The sequence below is a fragment of the Choloepus didactylus genome, chromosome 6, assembly GCF_015220235.1.
Source record: "Choloepus didactylus isolate mChoDid1 chromosome 6, mChoDid1.pri, whole genome shotgun sequence".
Classification (NCBI taxonomy): domain Eukaryota; kingdom Metazoa; phylum Chordata; class Mammalia; order Pilosa; family Megalonychidae; genus Choloepus; species Choloepus didactylus.
This window is the reverse complement of record NC_051312.1, coordinates 46,490,534-46,508,431: the sequence shown is the minus strand read 5'-3', so window position 1 is coordinate 46,508,431 and position 17,898 is coordinate 46,490,534. Positions and strand designations below refer to the sequence as shown.

The 17,898-nt window shown below is 43.0% G+C and overlaps 1 protein-coding gene across 2 annotated transcripts in view; it reads left to right on the top strand.

Annotated features, from left to right (window-relative positions):
• Positions 1-16,947: 16,947 nt before the first annotated feature.
• The window catches only part of KIAA1549L (KIAA1549 like), a 363,244-nt gene continuing 362,293 nt past the window's right edge, over positions 16,948-17,898 (top strand). The window contains exon 1 of one of the 2 annotated variants that reach the window (XM_037840404.1): positions 16,948-17,383. In XM_037840404.1, the coding sequence (XP_037696332.1) occupies positions 17,125-17,383 (259 nt within the window). In that variant the 5' untranslated portion in view covers positions 16,948-17,124. The remainder of the gene's footprint in view (positions 17,384-17,898) is intronic. The other variant, XM_037840403.1, reaches the window with a different exon arrangement.

Below are 17,898 nucleotides of genomic sequence, written 5' to 3'. Positions count from 1 at the left end.
AGTATCATTAGAGTCCCCTTCTCTCTTTTTTCATCAGTCTGCCTTTCCCATTAACTGTAAACTCTGAAAGCAAAGACCATTTTTTTCTTGTATGCTCCATTTCTTTGGTGCTTTATGTGTCTGGGACATAGTAGCTTTCAAACATTTGTTTGGGATTTAGAAAAAAGGCCTACATTTCACTATCTGCCTTGCAAATAATTAAATGGTATGATTTTGAGTACATCTGGGCTTCAGTTAACTCATTGGTAAATTGAGAGAGCTCAGGGCTACAAACTCAAAGGCAGTAGGGGATGGGCAGACATCTTAAGTGAGTGATGTGAACTGCATGGGGACTGTGTCAAAGTGGAAAGTAAAAGTCCAAAGGGAGCAGGAAATGCTAACTGTAGATTGCTGCTATATAGGATGGCAGGCCCAGTGGTACATGAACTAGTTTTTCAAGAAATCACATAAATATGGATATCTGTGGAATGTTGGCAACTAATTCAAAAAATTTTTAAATTTGTTTTAAATACCATGTAGAACAAACACAAGGCATATACAGGCCAGAGTTGGTCTTTGGGTAGCCAGTTGGCTGGAATAAATATTTTTTGAGTCTCCTTTCAATTTTGGCGCTTCCTAATTTTGTTCAATACAATATTGCTATATCACATTATGGCCAGCAGGGGGAAGAAGTGCTCTAATTTTCCTTTGGTTTTGAACCCAAAATAACTTTTGAAGAAAATAAATAAAAATTAAGCAAAAATAGGGGAGGTATAGGCTATATTCCATGAACATTGATAATAAAATGTTAGAAGTCTCTACTTTTTATAAATAGATTTTGAAAAGTTAAGAGAGGATTCCAAACCTTGGAGAATCTTTAAATTGCTTCTTAGACTGAATGGTTTATCTCGGAATTGAAGAAAGACATTCACTCATCTGTCCATTTACCTGCTGCCATGCAGACCTGCCAGGCAATCCAAAAGTTTGTGGATGATTTTAACTCCAGCAAAGGAAATTAAACTTACAGATTTGGCAGATGGAAAGGGAGGAAAAGAGCAACAATCAGCCAGCACCTAGACTGTACCAGTCTTTTACATACATTATCCTTTTCATAATAACCCCTTTCTTTGCCAAAGTCCTTTTTAATTTTTGTTTTAAATTTATTTTCAGAAGAAGGAGAATTCTTAGAGAAGCTCAGTAATTTGCTTAAGATAACACAGAAAGAGGTGATACTGAAATTCAAGCACCATTTGACTCTAAGGCTTGTGGACATTCCACCTGACTACATTTTCTAAATCCAGTTGCTGGCAAATGTCTAACAACCAGCTCATGGTAGGGGGTGGAGGGAGAAGGGAGGGGGCATGTGTGCATATATTTGTACATAAACTTGTAAATTATATTGATACAAAGGATGTGTAGCACATAACTTACAAATGATAAAATTAAAAATATTCTTTACTGTAAGTTCCATAGAGCCAATTGATTCTCATAGAATGCTTTCACTGAATTTTACCAAATTCTTGTATCTTAGTAGACCTATGGTTTTAATTCAACCATGATTTGAATAAAATCAGGCTATGAATAAATGTTTGATTACTATATGATTCAGCAAAGAAGTTACTGATGTCATTGAGCAAGTGCTGTTCAAACAAGAATGATAATTATTTTCTTTTACATTAAAGAGTAAGACCAAAATAAAATAACAAAGACATATGTTATAACTTGTACATTAATGACTTAATCAACTTCTCTGCTCAATCTAATAATAGTTTTTGAATACTAGAATATTGCTTAATTTTTTGTGCCATTCACAATGTACAGCTACAGACACAAAACGCTTTTAAGTTTAATCTACATTAACATTTTTCTCATCACTTTCTTAAGTCTAGACAATCAATAGAACAATAAATCAAGCCCTGATTTGTAGTATTTGTTGGTTTCTATAGACAATTTCAAGCTACCTAGATGATGTCACTAAATGCAGACTTGGGAAGAGATGTGCACCATTCTACAGTATTTCTACTATATAGATACAATAGACCTATATAACATCAAGAGCACAGAAAAGAGTAAAATGTGGTAGAATAATTAAAAAGTGTTAAGTTTTGAGAACTGGCAGCCCTCACTTTGCACAGTAGTGTGGGACCGTAAAAATGACCGTGCAAGCTGAAACCATCCAAAATGATCTTAAAAATCAATGGGAAAAAAGTGTGATTGTTCCATGACCTTCAACATTTGTTTTTTTCAAAACATTACATAAACTCTCCTGTTGGTTATATGGGAAAGTGAAAAAAATAGTGAAACTAGTTTTTATTTAGTCACACTGTAATTAAAACATTAGAAACATTGAAAATTAAAGCATTTTGTTTCTTGGGTAAAAACTTATCAAAAGGAGTTTGAAGAACACTTGTCTTCTCATTGTAGAACTTACAATATAAGCAGGTGTCTCTTCTATACCGTGGTGAGTTGTTACACTCCTTTCTAAGTTGGATCAACTTCCAACATTTTATCTTTTGTGCTGTCAATGTTGTGAAATACCTCCGAGAATTCCTTCATGATTTTTCTTTTTTTGCTGGAAATACTTCTCTGGGATATTTTTATCCTTTCGGTCACAACCACTTTCTCATGTATGTCAGTAAGTTTGCCTTCTCTAAGTTCCTCTGGCTGCATATGTAGAGTCTCTCAGAGGTGGCGGTGTTAACATTCCCACAATCCGCTATTTCTTCTATAACTCTATGTTCGATTTGAATTTTGCTTCCAGCATTGTCACTTTGTAGCACTTACATCTTTCTTAGCCAATTTACTCTTCCAGTATCCATTTTTGTAAAATATCACTTGAGTTAATCACTGGAAGACAAGGAGGCAATACAGCTACATACCTCTGTGTCTGTGTGTGAGCTGAATAACAGATGCACAGTGACCAATCACCGATAGACTTTGAAAGAAGCAATGTGATTGATCATTGATTGTGAGCTGCATCTGTTATGTACCTCATCATTTGTGGACTGAAGAGCTAGCAGCAAAGTTTATGTTTTAGGGAATTATTTACAGATAACATACCATGGAAAGTGAAATTTGAACCATTTTATTGGGGGACTGGTGTTATTTAAACCATGGTAACTGAAATTTGTACATATCAGAACCATGCAAAGAAAAGACCACCTGTATTTATTACCTTTTTAGAAATATAATGTAATTCTAACTTTGTATAATTTAACTTTTGAGTAATGACTGTTTAACAACAGGTTCACAGAATTTTTAAAAATTTAACAACCACTCTCTGGCTAGGAGGAGCCAGATCTAGCACACCACTGCAAAACTCCATAAAGTATTTAGTACTTCATTGTCCTCAACTGAAAGCAGATGGACTATGACCTGTTTGAGTTCATAGGGAGAATAGCATGGCCTGAGCTAGAGCAAGATCTCATTCCAGAGCTGATACTCTTATGGTAACTTGCATTCAAAGAACCTAAAGGGCTATAATAGGCCTACAACCTTATTCTATATTGTCTTGCTATCTGTGCCAGTTTGGATGTATTGTCACTCTAAAAGACATGTTTAATTCAGTCTTGTGGGATGTTTGGATTAGGTTGCTTTCATGGAGATGTGACTCACCCAGCTGTAGGTGATAATTTTGATTAGATGATTTCCATGAAGGTGTAGCCCCACCTGTTCAGTTTGGGTCTTGATTAGTTTACTGGAGTCCTTTAAAAAGAGCCACACGGGCCTAGACGCTTACTGATGGTGATGCTTAGACATGCTTGGAGATGCAGACAGAAGAACATTTAGCTAAGAGTTGAAGCCCAGAGTTTGCCCTGGGATAAACTAAGAGAAAACCCCAAGACATTTAGAGAGAAACATCCTGGGAGAAAGCCATTTTGAAACCAGAACCCTGGAGCAGACACTAGCCACGTGCCTTTCTAGCTTACAGGTTTTCCACACACCATTAGCCAACCTTCAGTGAAGTTACCCTGTTGTTGGGTACCTTGGTTTGGACACTTTTATGGCCTTAAATTAAATTAAAAAAAAAAAAGCCAATCCATTTCTGGTATTTTGCATAACAGCAGCATTAGCAAACCAGAACACTATCCATAAAGAGGATATATTTAAAAGTTGAATAACAACTTAAAAAGATGCAACACTTATTTTTAGCTCCCCTATTTCCTTCCTAGCTTTATTTCTTTCATCAATAGCTGAAAGAATCGACTTTTGCTAGGTTATACTGTGGTAACAAATGAGTCTCCAAATGCCAGTAGATTAAAACAACACTAGCTTACCTTGTGTTCTTTCTGTATGCTGGTTGCAGGTTGGTGGCATCTCTGCTTCTGGCTGCAGATCACGTATCTCCATGGCTTGCCCTCAGTTTGGGATCCTGGCTGAAGGGGCAGTTCATATCCAGGACATGTGATCCTCATGACAGGAGGGAAAAGATACAGAGTTGAACCTTGCAATTGAACTGACACACTGTCACTTCTCTTCGCATGTCATTAGCCCCTCCCACCACAAAGTCACATGACAAAACCTAATATCAATAGGTGGGGAGAATAATCAGGACAGGAAGGCTCTGCAGTCACACGGTGATGGATGGAGAAGTATAATCTTCCTGCAGAGAACTGAAGAGTAGACACAAAGTCATCTTCTTGTGAGGACTCAGGAATAACCGCTTAAAAACTACCAAAGCTTGGGAATTTGATAGTTGTGTGTGTTTTTTTTTAAACTCATTTACTGAGATAATGTATAAGCCCCTATATCCAATAACCTGATATCTTATTACTCAAAGTGTGGTCCATGGATCAACATCAGCATCCCTTGGGGGTTGTTAGAAATGCGGACTCTTGGGTAACCCTAGACTTGCTTAATCAGCATCTACATTTTAACAAGATTCTCAGGGACTTCGTGTGCACATGAAAGTTTGTAAAACTCGGGGCTAATTGGCATCTCTACTGGATGCTCTCTCTAGCTCCTTTCTTTTCCCCAAATCCTCTTTTCCTGTATTCCCAGATCTTGGTTAATGACATCCTCATTCACCCCATTTGGAAACCTGAAGATTGTCTTCTATTGCTCTTCCTTTTCCTCCTCTGATCGTTTATTACCCCTGGCAGATCCACCTCAGTATTGTTCCTGGCTCCTTTTCTCCATCCCCCCAGTGCTGCCTTGGTTCAGGCCTAGGTGGTCTAAACTGGAGTTCTTATCTGACTTCCTTGCCTCTAATCTACTCCCTTCCCCAACTCTAATCTGCCTCTTGTCTCTTGCCAGATGGTTTTATTAAAATTCAATTCTGATCAGGATAGTAGCAGTGGAGGTGATAAGGAGAGGCTTGGGGCAAAGGAGGTGGTGCAAGTAAACATACAATTTAAGTGAAAGCAGAGTTCTGCCGATCAAATTCAACTTCAAGTCAAGCCCTCCACCAGCCTCTGCAAAGCCCCTCATATGGGAACTCTGGAGTTCCCGTCAGATTCTAGCCTGCTTTAAAATCTTTCATGATAATTTCCAAATTTCTCAGGATGACATACATTAAATCCTCCTTGTCTGCCAATAGAATCTCTCAGAGCTCCCCTCTTTGTACTCAGCACTCTATCACATCAGCTGGTTGGTCTTTTTTGAGGGTACCTGTTGGTCTATAATCCCACACCTTTGCCTGGCGTAAAAGGCCTTCTCTCTTGCCCTCCATCTTGTTTGCTTGTCAGGCCCCAGCTTTAATTGTCATCTCCTCTTAAGCCATCCTTGACCCAGGACGAAATTCATTACATCCTTCCTGATGTGATTTTCACCTATGGCATATAAAATTGTGTTGTAATTATGTTTCTCTCTCTTGCTCTATCCTGAGACTGTTTGGGGCATGGGCTTTTCTTACACATCTTCACAGCCCCAGTGCCTGAGCACAGGGGTGAGCATATAGCAGATGCTTAATAAAGGTTTATTGAATGAATGAAAGACGTAGACATTGAAATAATGGCTTAGATGAGACATTGTGAAGAATGATAGATGTGACTGGGTTAACCTACAGAAAATGACTACTGTCAGACATACAACAGATACTTTAAAAATGGAAGATGCTATTGTTACTGTGTCTGATGCCTTTAAAGGAATGATGGGTTCATCTAGTCTTGAAGATTTACCAATTGGACCTCCTAATAAAGAGAAGTATTTTCGGCAAATGGAAAGGGACATTGATTGGTTGGGGAGTTGAAATTTATAGCAATATTATTGGGCAAATATCCTTGTTAGAATATATATGTTATTTATATTAGACTTCTTTCTGACTTTTAAAAATTATCAAACTTTAAAATGAAATTTTAGATATAAATTTCTTTTCATGTGCTTGAGAAAAAGACTTCTTGAGTACTTTTTGCCAGGTTTAGTTTTTTTTTTTAAGAATAGCCTTATTGAGATATGATTTACATACATAAATAGATCAGTTTTAAGTGTATAATTAAATTTAGTATATATACAGAGTTGGATAATCATCACCATAATCTAATTTAAAAACATTTCCATCACCCTAAAAAGAAACCTAGTGCCCATTTACAGTCAATCCTCATTCCCACCCTAGCCCCAGGCAACCACGAATCTACTTTCTGTCTCTATGGATTTGCCTTTTCTGAACATTGCATATAAATACAATCATATCGTGCAACTTCTTGTGACTTTTTTTTCACTTAACGTATTTTCAAGGTTCATGTTGTAGCATGTGTCAGTTCCTTTTTATTGCTGAATAGTATTCTGTTGTATTAATACACTACATTTTGTCTATCCATTCATCAGTTGATGGACATTTGAATTGTTTCTACATTTTGGCTATTGAGAGCAATGGTGTTATGAACATGAATATTTGTGTACATCTTTGTATGAACCATGTTTTTGTATATCTTGGATAGATAACCAGGGGTAGAGTTGCTGACTCAAATGATGAGTCTATGTTTAACTTTTTAAGAAATTGCCTGTTTTCCAAAGTGTTTGCATAATTTTATATTCTCATGAGCAATGCATGAGGGTTCCAATTTCTCCACATTCTTGCCAACATTTGGTATTGTCTTTTTCATTATAGCAATTCTAGCAGTTAAGAAATGATATCTCACTGTTGTTTTGATTTTTATTTTCTTAACGATAAGTGATATTGTATTTTTTTATGTGCTTATTGGCCATTTGTATATCTTCTTTGGAGAAATGTCTATTCAAATCTTTTGCCCATATTTTAATGGGGTTGTTTTTGTATTATTGAGTATACTAGTTATTTTCTGAATTCATTCCCTTGTCAGATATATGATTTTCAAATATTCTCTCCCAGTTTGTGGGTTGTCTTTCTACCTTCTTGGTGGTGTCTTTTATTTTTTTAATTAAGAAATTTTATTTTGAAATAAATTCAAACTTACAGGAGCATTGCAAAAACAGTACAAACCCCATACATAGAACTCCAGCATACCCCGACCCCCCTCCCCTGATACCCCGATCCACCACCTTTAATGTCCTGTCACACCACCATTTCTTTCTTTCTCTCCCTCTCTCCCTCCCTCCCTCTCTCCCTATCTATCATCCATCATCTATTGCTCTGTCCTCTGAACATGTGAGAGCAAGCTGCACACATCCTTGAACATACACTGTAATTCACATATACCTTTCCCATGGACAAGAACATTCTTTTATGCAATCCCATTAAGTGCAGATAAGAAATTCAAGAAATTTAACATTGATACAAAACTTACATTCTATATTTACTTTTTTTTTTCCCTTATGTCCCATCTGTGTCCCTTTGAGCCTCCTCTCCTCCGTCCTCAGACCCCATCCAGGATCATCCTTGGCATTTAATTGTCATCTATTTAGACTGTCTTTTTTTTTTTTTTTTTTTTCAATTGTGGGAACATATACACAGCCTAAATCTTCCCATTCCACCCCTCTGCAGCATTCCATTAGTGGGATTAATCACATTTAGAATGTTGCAGTGCTATCACATTCCCACCATCCATTTCTAGAAGTTTCCCTTCACCCCAAACAGAAACCCTACACTCATTTCTTAACTCCTCATTGCCCCTTCCCCCACTTCTCGGAACCCCTACTCTACTTTTCATCTCTATGGTCATATTCTCTGATACTTTTTTTTTGTGTTTACCGTGGGGCTTAAATTTAACATCTTAAATCTATAACAGTCTTGTATTTCTTTGATATCAACTTAATTTCAATATGACACATGAACTATGTTCCTTTACTCCCTCATTCCCCCACCTTTATGTAGTTCTTGTCAAAAATTACATATTTTACATTGAGTCCTAAACCACTGATTAATCATTACAGTTTATGTATTTTGGATCCTGTAGGAAGTAAATAGTGGAGTTATAAATAAAAAATACAGTAGGATTGGTATTTATATTTACCATGTGATCTTTACTGGTAATCTTTATTTCTTCATGTAGTTTCAGTCAATTGTTTAGTGTCCCTTCCTTTTCAGCCTGCTCAACTCCCTTTAGCTTTTCTTATAGGACTGATCTACTGGTGGTGAAGTCCCTCAGCTGTTGATTATCCAGGAATGTTTTCATCTCCCCCTCATTTTTACCCTCCAGGTGTTTGTGATTTCTCCAAGTCTCTGATGGGTATTGACTTCTATTTGTATTCCACTGTGGTCAGAGAATGTGCTTTGAACAAATTCATTTTTTTTTTTTTTGATTTATTGAGACTTGTTTTTATGTCCCAGCATATGGTCTGTGCCAGTTTGAATATATTGTGTCCTCCAAATGCCATTATCTTTGATGTAATCTTGTGTGGGCAGATGTTATCAGTGTTGATTAGATTGTAATTCTTTGAGTGTTTCTTTGGAATGTGCCCCACCCAGGTGTGGGTGATGACTCTGATCGGATAATTTCCATGGAGGTGTTGCTCTGCCCATTCGGGGTGGGTCTAACTTGATCAGTGGAGCCATATAAATGAACTGATGAGCAGAGGGAGCTGAGTGCAGCTGTGAGTGACATTTTGAAGAGAAGCAAGCTTGCTAGAGAGGAACGTGCTGGGAGAAAGCCATTTTGAAACCAGAACTTTGGAGCAGATGCCTTCCCAGCTAACAGAGGTTTTCCAGATGCCATTGGTCATCCTCCAGTGAAGGTACCCAATTACTGATGTGTTACCTTGGACATTTTATGGCCTCAAGACTGTAACTGTGTAGCCAAATAAACCCCCTTTTATAAAAGCCAATCCATCTCTGGTGTTTTGCATTCTGGCAGCATTAGTAAACTAGAACATGGTCCATTCTGGAGAAGGATCCGTGATCACTAGAGAAGAATGTGTGTCCCGGTGACCTGGGATGTAATGTTCTATATATATCTGTTAAAATTCTCTATATCTCTCTATCCTTTCTCTGTTTCTCTGTCAGTAAGGCTCCCTTTACTATCTGAAGTAGGGCAGGTCTTTTATTAGCAAAATCTCTCAGCATTTGTTTGTCTGTGAAAAATTTAAGCTCTCCCTCAAATTTGAAGGAGAGTTTTGCTAGATAAAGTATTCTTGGTTGGAAATTTTTCTCTCTGCGAATTTTAAATATGTCGTGCCACTGCCTTCTTGCCTCCACGGTGGCCGCTGAGTAGTCACTACTTAGTCTCTCATGTTGTTTCCTTTGTATGTGGTGAATTGCTTTTCTCTTGCTGCTTTCAGAACTTGCTCCTTCTCTTCAGTATTTGACAGTCTGATCAGAATATGTCTTGGAGTGGGTTTGTTTGGATTTATTCTATTTGGAGTTCGCTGGGCATTTATGCTTTGTGTATTTATATTGTGTAGAAGGTTTGGGAATTTTTCCCCAACAATTTCTTTGAAAACTCTTTCTAGACCTTTACCCTTCTCTTCCCTCTCTCGGACACCCATGAGTCTTAAATTTGGATGTTTTATTTTATCTATCATATCCCTGAGATCCGTTTCAATTTTTTCAATTTTTCCCCCATTCTTTCTTTTGTTCTTTCATTTTCTGTTCTGTGGTCCTCGAGAAGGCTGAGTTGTTGTTCAACTTCCTCTAATCTTGTATTATGAGTATCCAGAGTCTTTTTAATTTGGCCAACAGTTTCTTTTATTTTCAGAAGATCTTCCATTTTTTTATTTACTCTTGCAATTTCTTCTTTGTGCTTTTCTAGGGTCTTCTTTATGTCCTTTATATCCTGTGCCATGCTCTGTTTGCCTGTCTGTAGTTCTTTGATTAACTGTGCCAAATACTGTGTGTCTTCTGATCTTTTGATTTGGGTGTTTTGGTTTGGGTTCTCCATATTGTCTGGTTTTATCATATGCTTTAAGATTTTCTGTTGTTTTTGGCCTCTTGGCATTTGCAGTCAGAACTGCAGCTTGGTGGCATACACTTTCTCTAACTAACCAGCAGATGGTGTCCGTGAGTCACCTATTCCCCTCAAATCAGTTCTCCCCAACTTTGTCTTTGTGGTGTGTGGGGGTCTGATTCTTGTGGGGTCCATTTGGTGCACCAAGTTTGGATGTGTTGTTGGTGCTGTCCACCCTGAATGTAGGGTGTGTGGCTGGGTGGTTAGGGAGACAGGGCAGCTTTAATAATCAAACCTCCCAGGCATTTCCTGAGATTTAAGGCTGTTGCAGGAGCCTAAGCCTTCATTTCAGTCTTTCCACCAACTGTTTCTGCCGCTGACCCACAAGTCCTTGGTATTGGTGTAGGGTCCCTGGGGTTTCCGAGTGGGTCCCCCTTCCCAGCTGTGCTGTTTCAGGACCTCTGCTGAGAGAGGGCTGTGCCACGTCACAAGTGTGCGCTGGCCTCCAGGGAAGCTGTGGGTCACTGGGCCATGCAGGGGCATTCCCAGCCTGATGCAAAGATGGTTAATGGGAAGTGTTAACTTCCCCCTTTTCACACAGCTCTGCCCTCCCAGCTCTGGGACAATCAGCTGTGGGTGCACTAAAGGCCACTGTCCACGGCTGATATTGTGGCGTGTGTGCAGTGCTGTGGGAAAGACTCCCGTCACACTGGGTTTCTTGGCACAGCTCTGGGCTGTGGGTCTGGCCCTGGGCAGGAGCATCCCTCGCCTACTGGGGAGATGGCTGCAAGGAATGCAGTTTTTATCTCCTTTTGGCTCTCCTCTGCTCCCTTGTCTCGAGACAATCAGCAGCGGTGTGGGAAGGGGTATCCTCCACGCCAGACACCGAGGCGTTAGCCCAGTCCACTCCCACGGTGCTTCACTGCGCGGCTCTCCCCATCATATCTGCAGCCACTCCTGGGCTTTTTTTTTTTAAAGAACTAGTCCATCTCCAAATGCCAGCCCACTGTTTCCCCACACCGCAGCATGGCTGCCAGACTTTCAGCTGGCTCACTCACTCGTTTCAGGATGCAGGCTCCTGATTTCACCAAAGGCATGTTCCCTGTGGATTTAGCAGACCTTGTCTGGCTGGTGCTACGCTGGGAGTGGTGTTCTGGATCATTTTCTGGTTTTTATCTAGCATTTTTCACGGAGGTGTTTTTTTGCCCTGTCTCACCTAGCCACCATCTTAGGTTCTACTGGTGGTGTCTTTTAAAGCACAGAAGTTTTTAATTTTGATGAATTCCAATTTAGTAAATTTTTATTTAATCATTTGTAATTTTGGTAGCATATCTAAGAAGTCATTGCTCCAGGTTCAGTTTTAAGAATTTTACATGTGTTATCAAACACCTTAATGAGGTAAATATTATCCCCAGTTTTCCAAGAAGGATATTGAAGCACAGAGAGTTTGAAAAAGTTTCCCAGTCCACCCAATTATTGAGTAATGGTGTCAAGATTCAAACCCAGGTTGTAAATCACTGTAATTTTAGTGGCCAATCCTAGTTCTCATTCCACAGGTCCTGAAAAATGGGCTTAATACAGCTGAGCCAGAACTTGAGGGCAAAGAGATGCAGTAAAAATGAGCTAATGAGCAAACCCCATAGTGCTAGAGGTTGGGTCATATCTCTGCTCTGTGATTGCATGAGTCCCAGAAGTCTCAGAAATATTACTTATTGAGATAAATAATCCCCTGATGGTTAAAACAAAATTGCCTCTTCCCACGGGAGGATTTGGAGGATAATCAGCCAGAACCTGGGGGAGTTGAAATGGCAGCAAAGGAAAGCCAGTTCAAATCAAGAAACATTGAATTGCTAGACTGCTGTGCGGTCACCATGGTGGCTGAGATCAGCTTCACCAGGGGCTGGAGACTGGTGCTAGTGAGTGCTGGCACGGCCTTGTTGGGCATGTTGTGCTGGGCCTTGGGGACAGCTTGGGAAACCGTTTTAGAAAAATTGAGAGATGAGGGAAAGGGGAAACCAAGATGACCTACATTTCTGCAACAGCCTCCTCCTAATCAGCCCCTTGTCTGCAGTCTCACTCTCTGCTTGTCCATTCTTTGCGAAGGCCAGAATCATCATTCAGAAACACATTTTTGGTGGTATCACTCCTCTGCTATAAAATTCTTCAGTAGTTCCTGCATCTCCTTGATCTCAGGGGTAGTTTCTGTCTGCAGGGTACCCACAAGGCTGTGGTAAGCAGTTTTCTCAGGGCCAGGACAGTGAGATGCAGGAAGGGCCCAGTAAATGTTCCATCCCACTGATGTGCAGTGTTTTTCTCAAGGGCACCCAAAACAAGGAAAACCATGTTAACATTTCATTTTTAATTTTTCCCATTTTTTTCTGAGGAAACTTTAAGAAGTCTGAGATACACATCATGGTAACTTGAAAGATAAGTCAGGCAACTATGGCCTATGAAGGTAGACTTTAATTTCTTAATGTGGCAAATGTCTCTTGGGCGCCTCTCCAGCCGCCCCTCTCAGCACTCCCCTCCTGTCACAGCACTTGCCCTGGTAGCCTAACTCTGCCTTCTCCTCTCCTCCATTTGGCTCAGTGAGGGTGGGGACAGGGCCTTGCTCACGGTAGGAACCCCTGAACTTAGCACAGTCCTGGGCTAATGAAGGAGTTCACAAAAGAAGGGGCTCAGTGTGGACTTCGGTCTTGTACCAGCCAGGAGGATCAGTAACAGAGGTCAACACAGAGGTCAAGGAGAAAAGCCTGCTTATTGCAAAATGAATGAAAACAGCTGCCCAGGATTTCTTCTCTGTGGCAATGACTGAAATTTCAGTTGAGGACTTGAAACCACTGCCCAGAGACTGATTTTCCCCTTTTTGTGCTTTGCACAAAAGACACTGACTTGTTAAAGCTATGTAACAATAAATTGACTCATAGGGAAGGCACTAAAGTACTAGTTTAAATAGACTACAATTAACAAAAGGGTTTATGGTTTAAGGGGGTTGCAATTGTCATGTAATAAAATTATAATAGTTAAGAATGATTGAGGCTTACTGTGTGTCAAGTATACTTCTATATGCTTTACGTGTATTAACTCAATCCTTAAAATGACCCAGTGAGGTAGGTACTCATCACTTCCAGTTTTAAAGATGAAATTCAAAAAATTGTATAGCTAGTAGATGGTAGGGCCTGAATTTAAAACTAAGTTGTCAAGTTCAACGATCTGTGTACTCAAGGACTCATCCATCAAGGACTAGAGGCACAGATCTGATCAAACTCCCTGCTCCAACAGCAAACCTTTCCTACTGGATGAGGCCGAGGTATAATCTGAGGCCTTCCACGTCTGCCTCCAATTAGCTCTCCTGCCTTGAACCAGGATATCCCCAAGTCCCTTCTGTGCTACCCTCACCAGGTATCTTCCCCATTCCCTGCAAAATGCTGCAAAAATTCATGTTTTTCTTTTGCTTGCACTGGCAAACTCCAACTTCAAATGTTACCTTCTTTCACCTCTCCTTCCCCAAGGAGAAATAGCTACTTCTTACCCACACATTCCTATGAAGACCCATGATTTGCACATACCTCTACTGCGTATTGTACTTCCATTGCATACTGTCTTAGTTTCCTGGCTGCTAAGAGAAATACTTTACAATGGGTTGTCTTAAACAATGGGAATTTATTGGCTAATGGTTTCGAGGTATCAGCAAGGTGATGCATTCCTCCCAAAGACTGTCGTTCTGGGATTGGCTGCCAGCAATCCTTGGTCCTTGGCTTTTCTGTCATATGGCAATGTACATGGCGATGTCCTCTCCTTTCTCTTCTAGTTTCCACTGATACCAGCTTCTTTGGCTTCTCTCTGTGGCTTTCTCTCTCCCTCCGTCTGAATTTCATTCTGTTTATAAAGGACTCCAGTAACCTGGATTAAAGCCCAACCTGATTCAGTTATCTGAAGTAACATCTTCAAGAAATCCTATTTACATTGGTCCACACCTACCAGAATGTGGAGTGAGACCAAGAACTTGCCCAAGCTGGGGTACACAATTCAATCCATTACACATAACACCATGTTGCTCTGAAGTTACTGCAGTGTGTCTGTCTCCCTCACTAGACTGTGGGCTTCTTGAGGAAAGAGATATGCCTGACTTGAGGCCAGCCAAGGAGATAAATTTAAAAAAAATACCAGTCTAACAGCCCAAATGACTGAAAAATAATTTGTAGCTTGTCTAACTGGCAATAAGCATAAAGGAAAAATCCCATTTATAAAGCAGAGGAAACCTTGAGATATGCATTTGCTGTCTCTCAACCCCAGAACAGTTGTCCTCCAAATCTCTCTCCCTTTCTAACTCTCATGGGGAACCCAGCCATGGTCAGGTCTTACCTCGCTTTCCTCTTCTGGGTCATTTCTATCTCACAAACCAACAACTTTGGGTTCTTTCCTGTATGAATACACACGGCCTCTCCAGCTTCCTCACTTTGAGGCTCACTTCTCCATCCCAATAACACCACAATGGGCCAGGTGCAGAAAAGGGCTGGGTGGATGGGGGAGGCTGTGGCTACTAAAGGGTTCATATTTCCCCCCATCACACTCACCTTTCTGTCCTCAGCTCTTAACTCAGAGCCCAGCATAGGACTGCTGCTCCTTGAAGGTGACTTTCCTTCCCCTCTCTCTCCCCCTCCCTTTGGGTAAAACCCAAACATGGCTAAGACCTCCCACAAATTGGCCCAAACATCCCTTCCTCTCTCTACCTACCACTTCTCCCCAGTATAAGTTCTCGACTTAAGGCAAGCAGGTCCCACCTTGCCAGGCCATAAATTTCCCTTCCTCCCTCCTCACCTTTGCTTAGTCATCTTCTCTCTCCATGGTAGGCTCCCTGGTCCTCAACCCCTCGCTGTTCCCAACTCTGCCCTTCCTTTGACAGCCTTCCACCATTATCCCTGATCTCCATGCCTTGGGATCACTGCTTCTTGTTGCCAGGCCCATCCCTTCTGCCAAATCACAGTCATGGACCGGTTCTCATGCGTGTCTTAAACTGATTTCTTGAGTTGTATTTTTGCCTTGACTAGAATGTAAGTTTAACAAAAACAGCAGAACTAATTTAATTGAACAGCGAGCTTAAATCATAACCTCCCACAACAAATCTTACACAGAATCCATTATAAGTCACACATAACTCCTGAGAAGTTAACATGTGAAAAATATGTCTTATGTGCAAAATGGTATTATTCCTATCCTACAGATATATGAAAACTGAGATTTACCATGTTTCCAGACCCACTGGCCAGCCGGCTGTGCCTGGGACACAGCAAGCATGCTTTTCCTCAGGGTTTTGGGCCCTGCTGTTGCTTTAATCTGGAATGTTCTTCCTGTGTGGCTTCTTCCCTCAAACTCCTTCAGAGCTTTGCTCAAATGTCACCTTCTCAGTGAGGTCTTTCTTCACCCTATTTAACATTGCAAACTCCCCCTACCCCCCACACACTTTTAATTCTTTTACCTCCATTTCTTTTTCTCGATAGCATTTATGTCTGACATACCATCTACTTATTATTTATTTATTGACAGTGTCCCCCCACTAGAATGCCAGCTCTAAGAGGCAGGAATTTTGTCCCCAGCATCTAGAATGCCTGGCACAAAGCCTGTCAATAAGTATTGCTGAATGAATAGAGTTAGAGCACCACCAGACCAGGGAGACATATTCTTACTCACCATTTGTATCTCTAGGCCTAGTGTCCTATCTTGGCAAAGAGTGGGAGCTCAAATATATATTGATCCTTGGGATGGAGGAAGGTCTGATGAACTAGGTAACTTGTTCAAGTCCATGCAGCCTGGCAAGGGGACGAGCAGGGACAGGGGGTCATTTTGGCCCCACTTGTTATTGACTGCCTAATTTTCCTATTTGCACGGAGGGCAAAGGGTAAGGCTGCAACCAACATGTGTTTTAATCCAGTGTTTTATACAGCTAGGCCACAGCTGCGTGGGTTCCTCAGGGGTAAAACGGGTGTGCAGGTGTCCGCCGGCCTCTCAAGAGAAGTTGTGAACAAGCAGCACAAAGAGCGCCCGCCCACCTGCAAAAAGCTTTCCCAATTCGAGGCTGAAGAGCTTTCTGGTGGCTTCAGCACGTTGACCATGGCCATTTACCCTTCCTTGCTGGGGCCGGACGACCTCTCCCGCCGACCTCCCCTCCTCCAAAATGAGGACTGGAGGGGAAAAGAGGACAGGGAATATTCTCCCACCATGGACCTCTGCGGCGCGGGAACGGCCTGGAGGGGTCCCCCATCCTGGGCCCGGGGCCGGGGCGGGTACGCGGGAGCAGGGGGCGCGCGGTGGCTTCGCGCGAGGGTGCGCGCGCGCGCCTGCTTCGCCTCCCTCGCCCTCTCCGGTTGCTACGTGATTTCTTTGTCAATGAAGCGCCGCTCTGAGCTGCAGTAACACGCGGCCCGGGAGCGGGAGCCTCAGCTGGGACCGGAGCCCCAGCCAGCGACCAAGGAAAGCGGGGCGGAGAGGCAGCAGCCGGCGGCGGGAGGGAGGGTCCCGCGCGCGCCCCGTTCCCGCCAGCCCCCTCTCCTTGCAGCCTCTTTCCCTGGGTCTGCAGGAGCGAGCCCCAGGGAGGGGCCCCGGGCGTCGCCTGTCCCACCCTCGCTGCACGGGGCGCGCCGGCGCGCGGCGACAGGCACCGTGGGAACCCGGGTCTGCGCCCGCCGCGGTTCCATGCGGCCCCAGGCCCTACGCGCTTGAAGCCGCGGCTCCCTGGAGCCCGCCCCGGGCGCGGCAGGACGAGCGAGCAAGCCGCGCGGTCCGGCGCCCCCTCCCTCCGGCTCCCAGGCCATGGCCGGAGATGCCCGGTGAGGACCGGGGCGCCGAGGGCTGGGATCCCCAGCGCGGTGCCGAGCGAGAGAGCGGCCTGGATGTGTGAAGCGTCCCCATGGCTCGGCAGGAGGCGAAGCTCCAGGGTCCGAGGGAAGCTGGGCCGGCGGCGCCGGGGCGCAGGAGCCGGCACGGGGCGCGCGGGCTCCTTGGGGCCGGCGGGAGAACCGAGCACTGCCCGGGAGTGAGGGGTCCCGGGCCGGTGTGGGGCCCTTGGGCCGGAGCGTCCAGGGCTGCGCCGCCGCCGCCGCTGCCTCCGCTGCTGCTGGGACTTCTGCTGCTGGCGGCCCTTCCTAAGCACTGCCGGGCCGACCCGGGTAAGCACTCAGCGGCTTCTTTGCGCCCGCGGAGGTTTCTGGAGGAGCGGAACCGCCCGTCGGGACCCGCACCTGGCGGTGCGGCGGTGGGTGGTGAGGTGCTCGCAGCGCGGGTGCTGGGATTTCCCCCGCCCTTTGCTGCTGCAGCAGCAGGCGAACTGTCAGAAATCTGTGTCCCAGGAAAGCACCGCTGGGCTGGGGAGAATAAAGAGGTGCATTCTCATCTTTTTTTCTCCCGACAAGTTGCAGATTTTTCCTAGTGGTCCCGTAGGCATGCTTCCTTTAGATGGACTTGATGTGTTTAGGGCACATTAAAAGGAATGCGTTTTGGTCCGACACATTTAATGGTAGGGGCGTCCACTTTGTTTCGGACTCCTTGTTAGGTGTCCACTGTGTCTTAGCTGAAATGGCTAGAGAGTTTTAGCCAAATCCTATGTCGGCGCCCCAGATAGGGTTTTCTCTTCTGTATTAACAACAGACTCCTTTTCTTTTGGGACAGAGGTTCCAAAAATAAT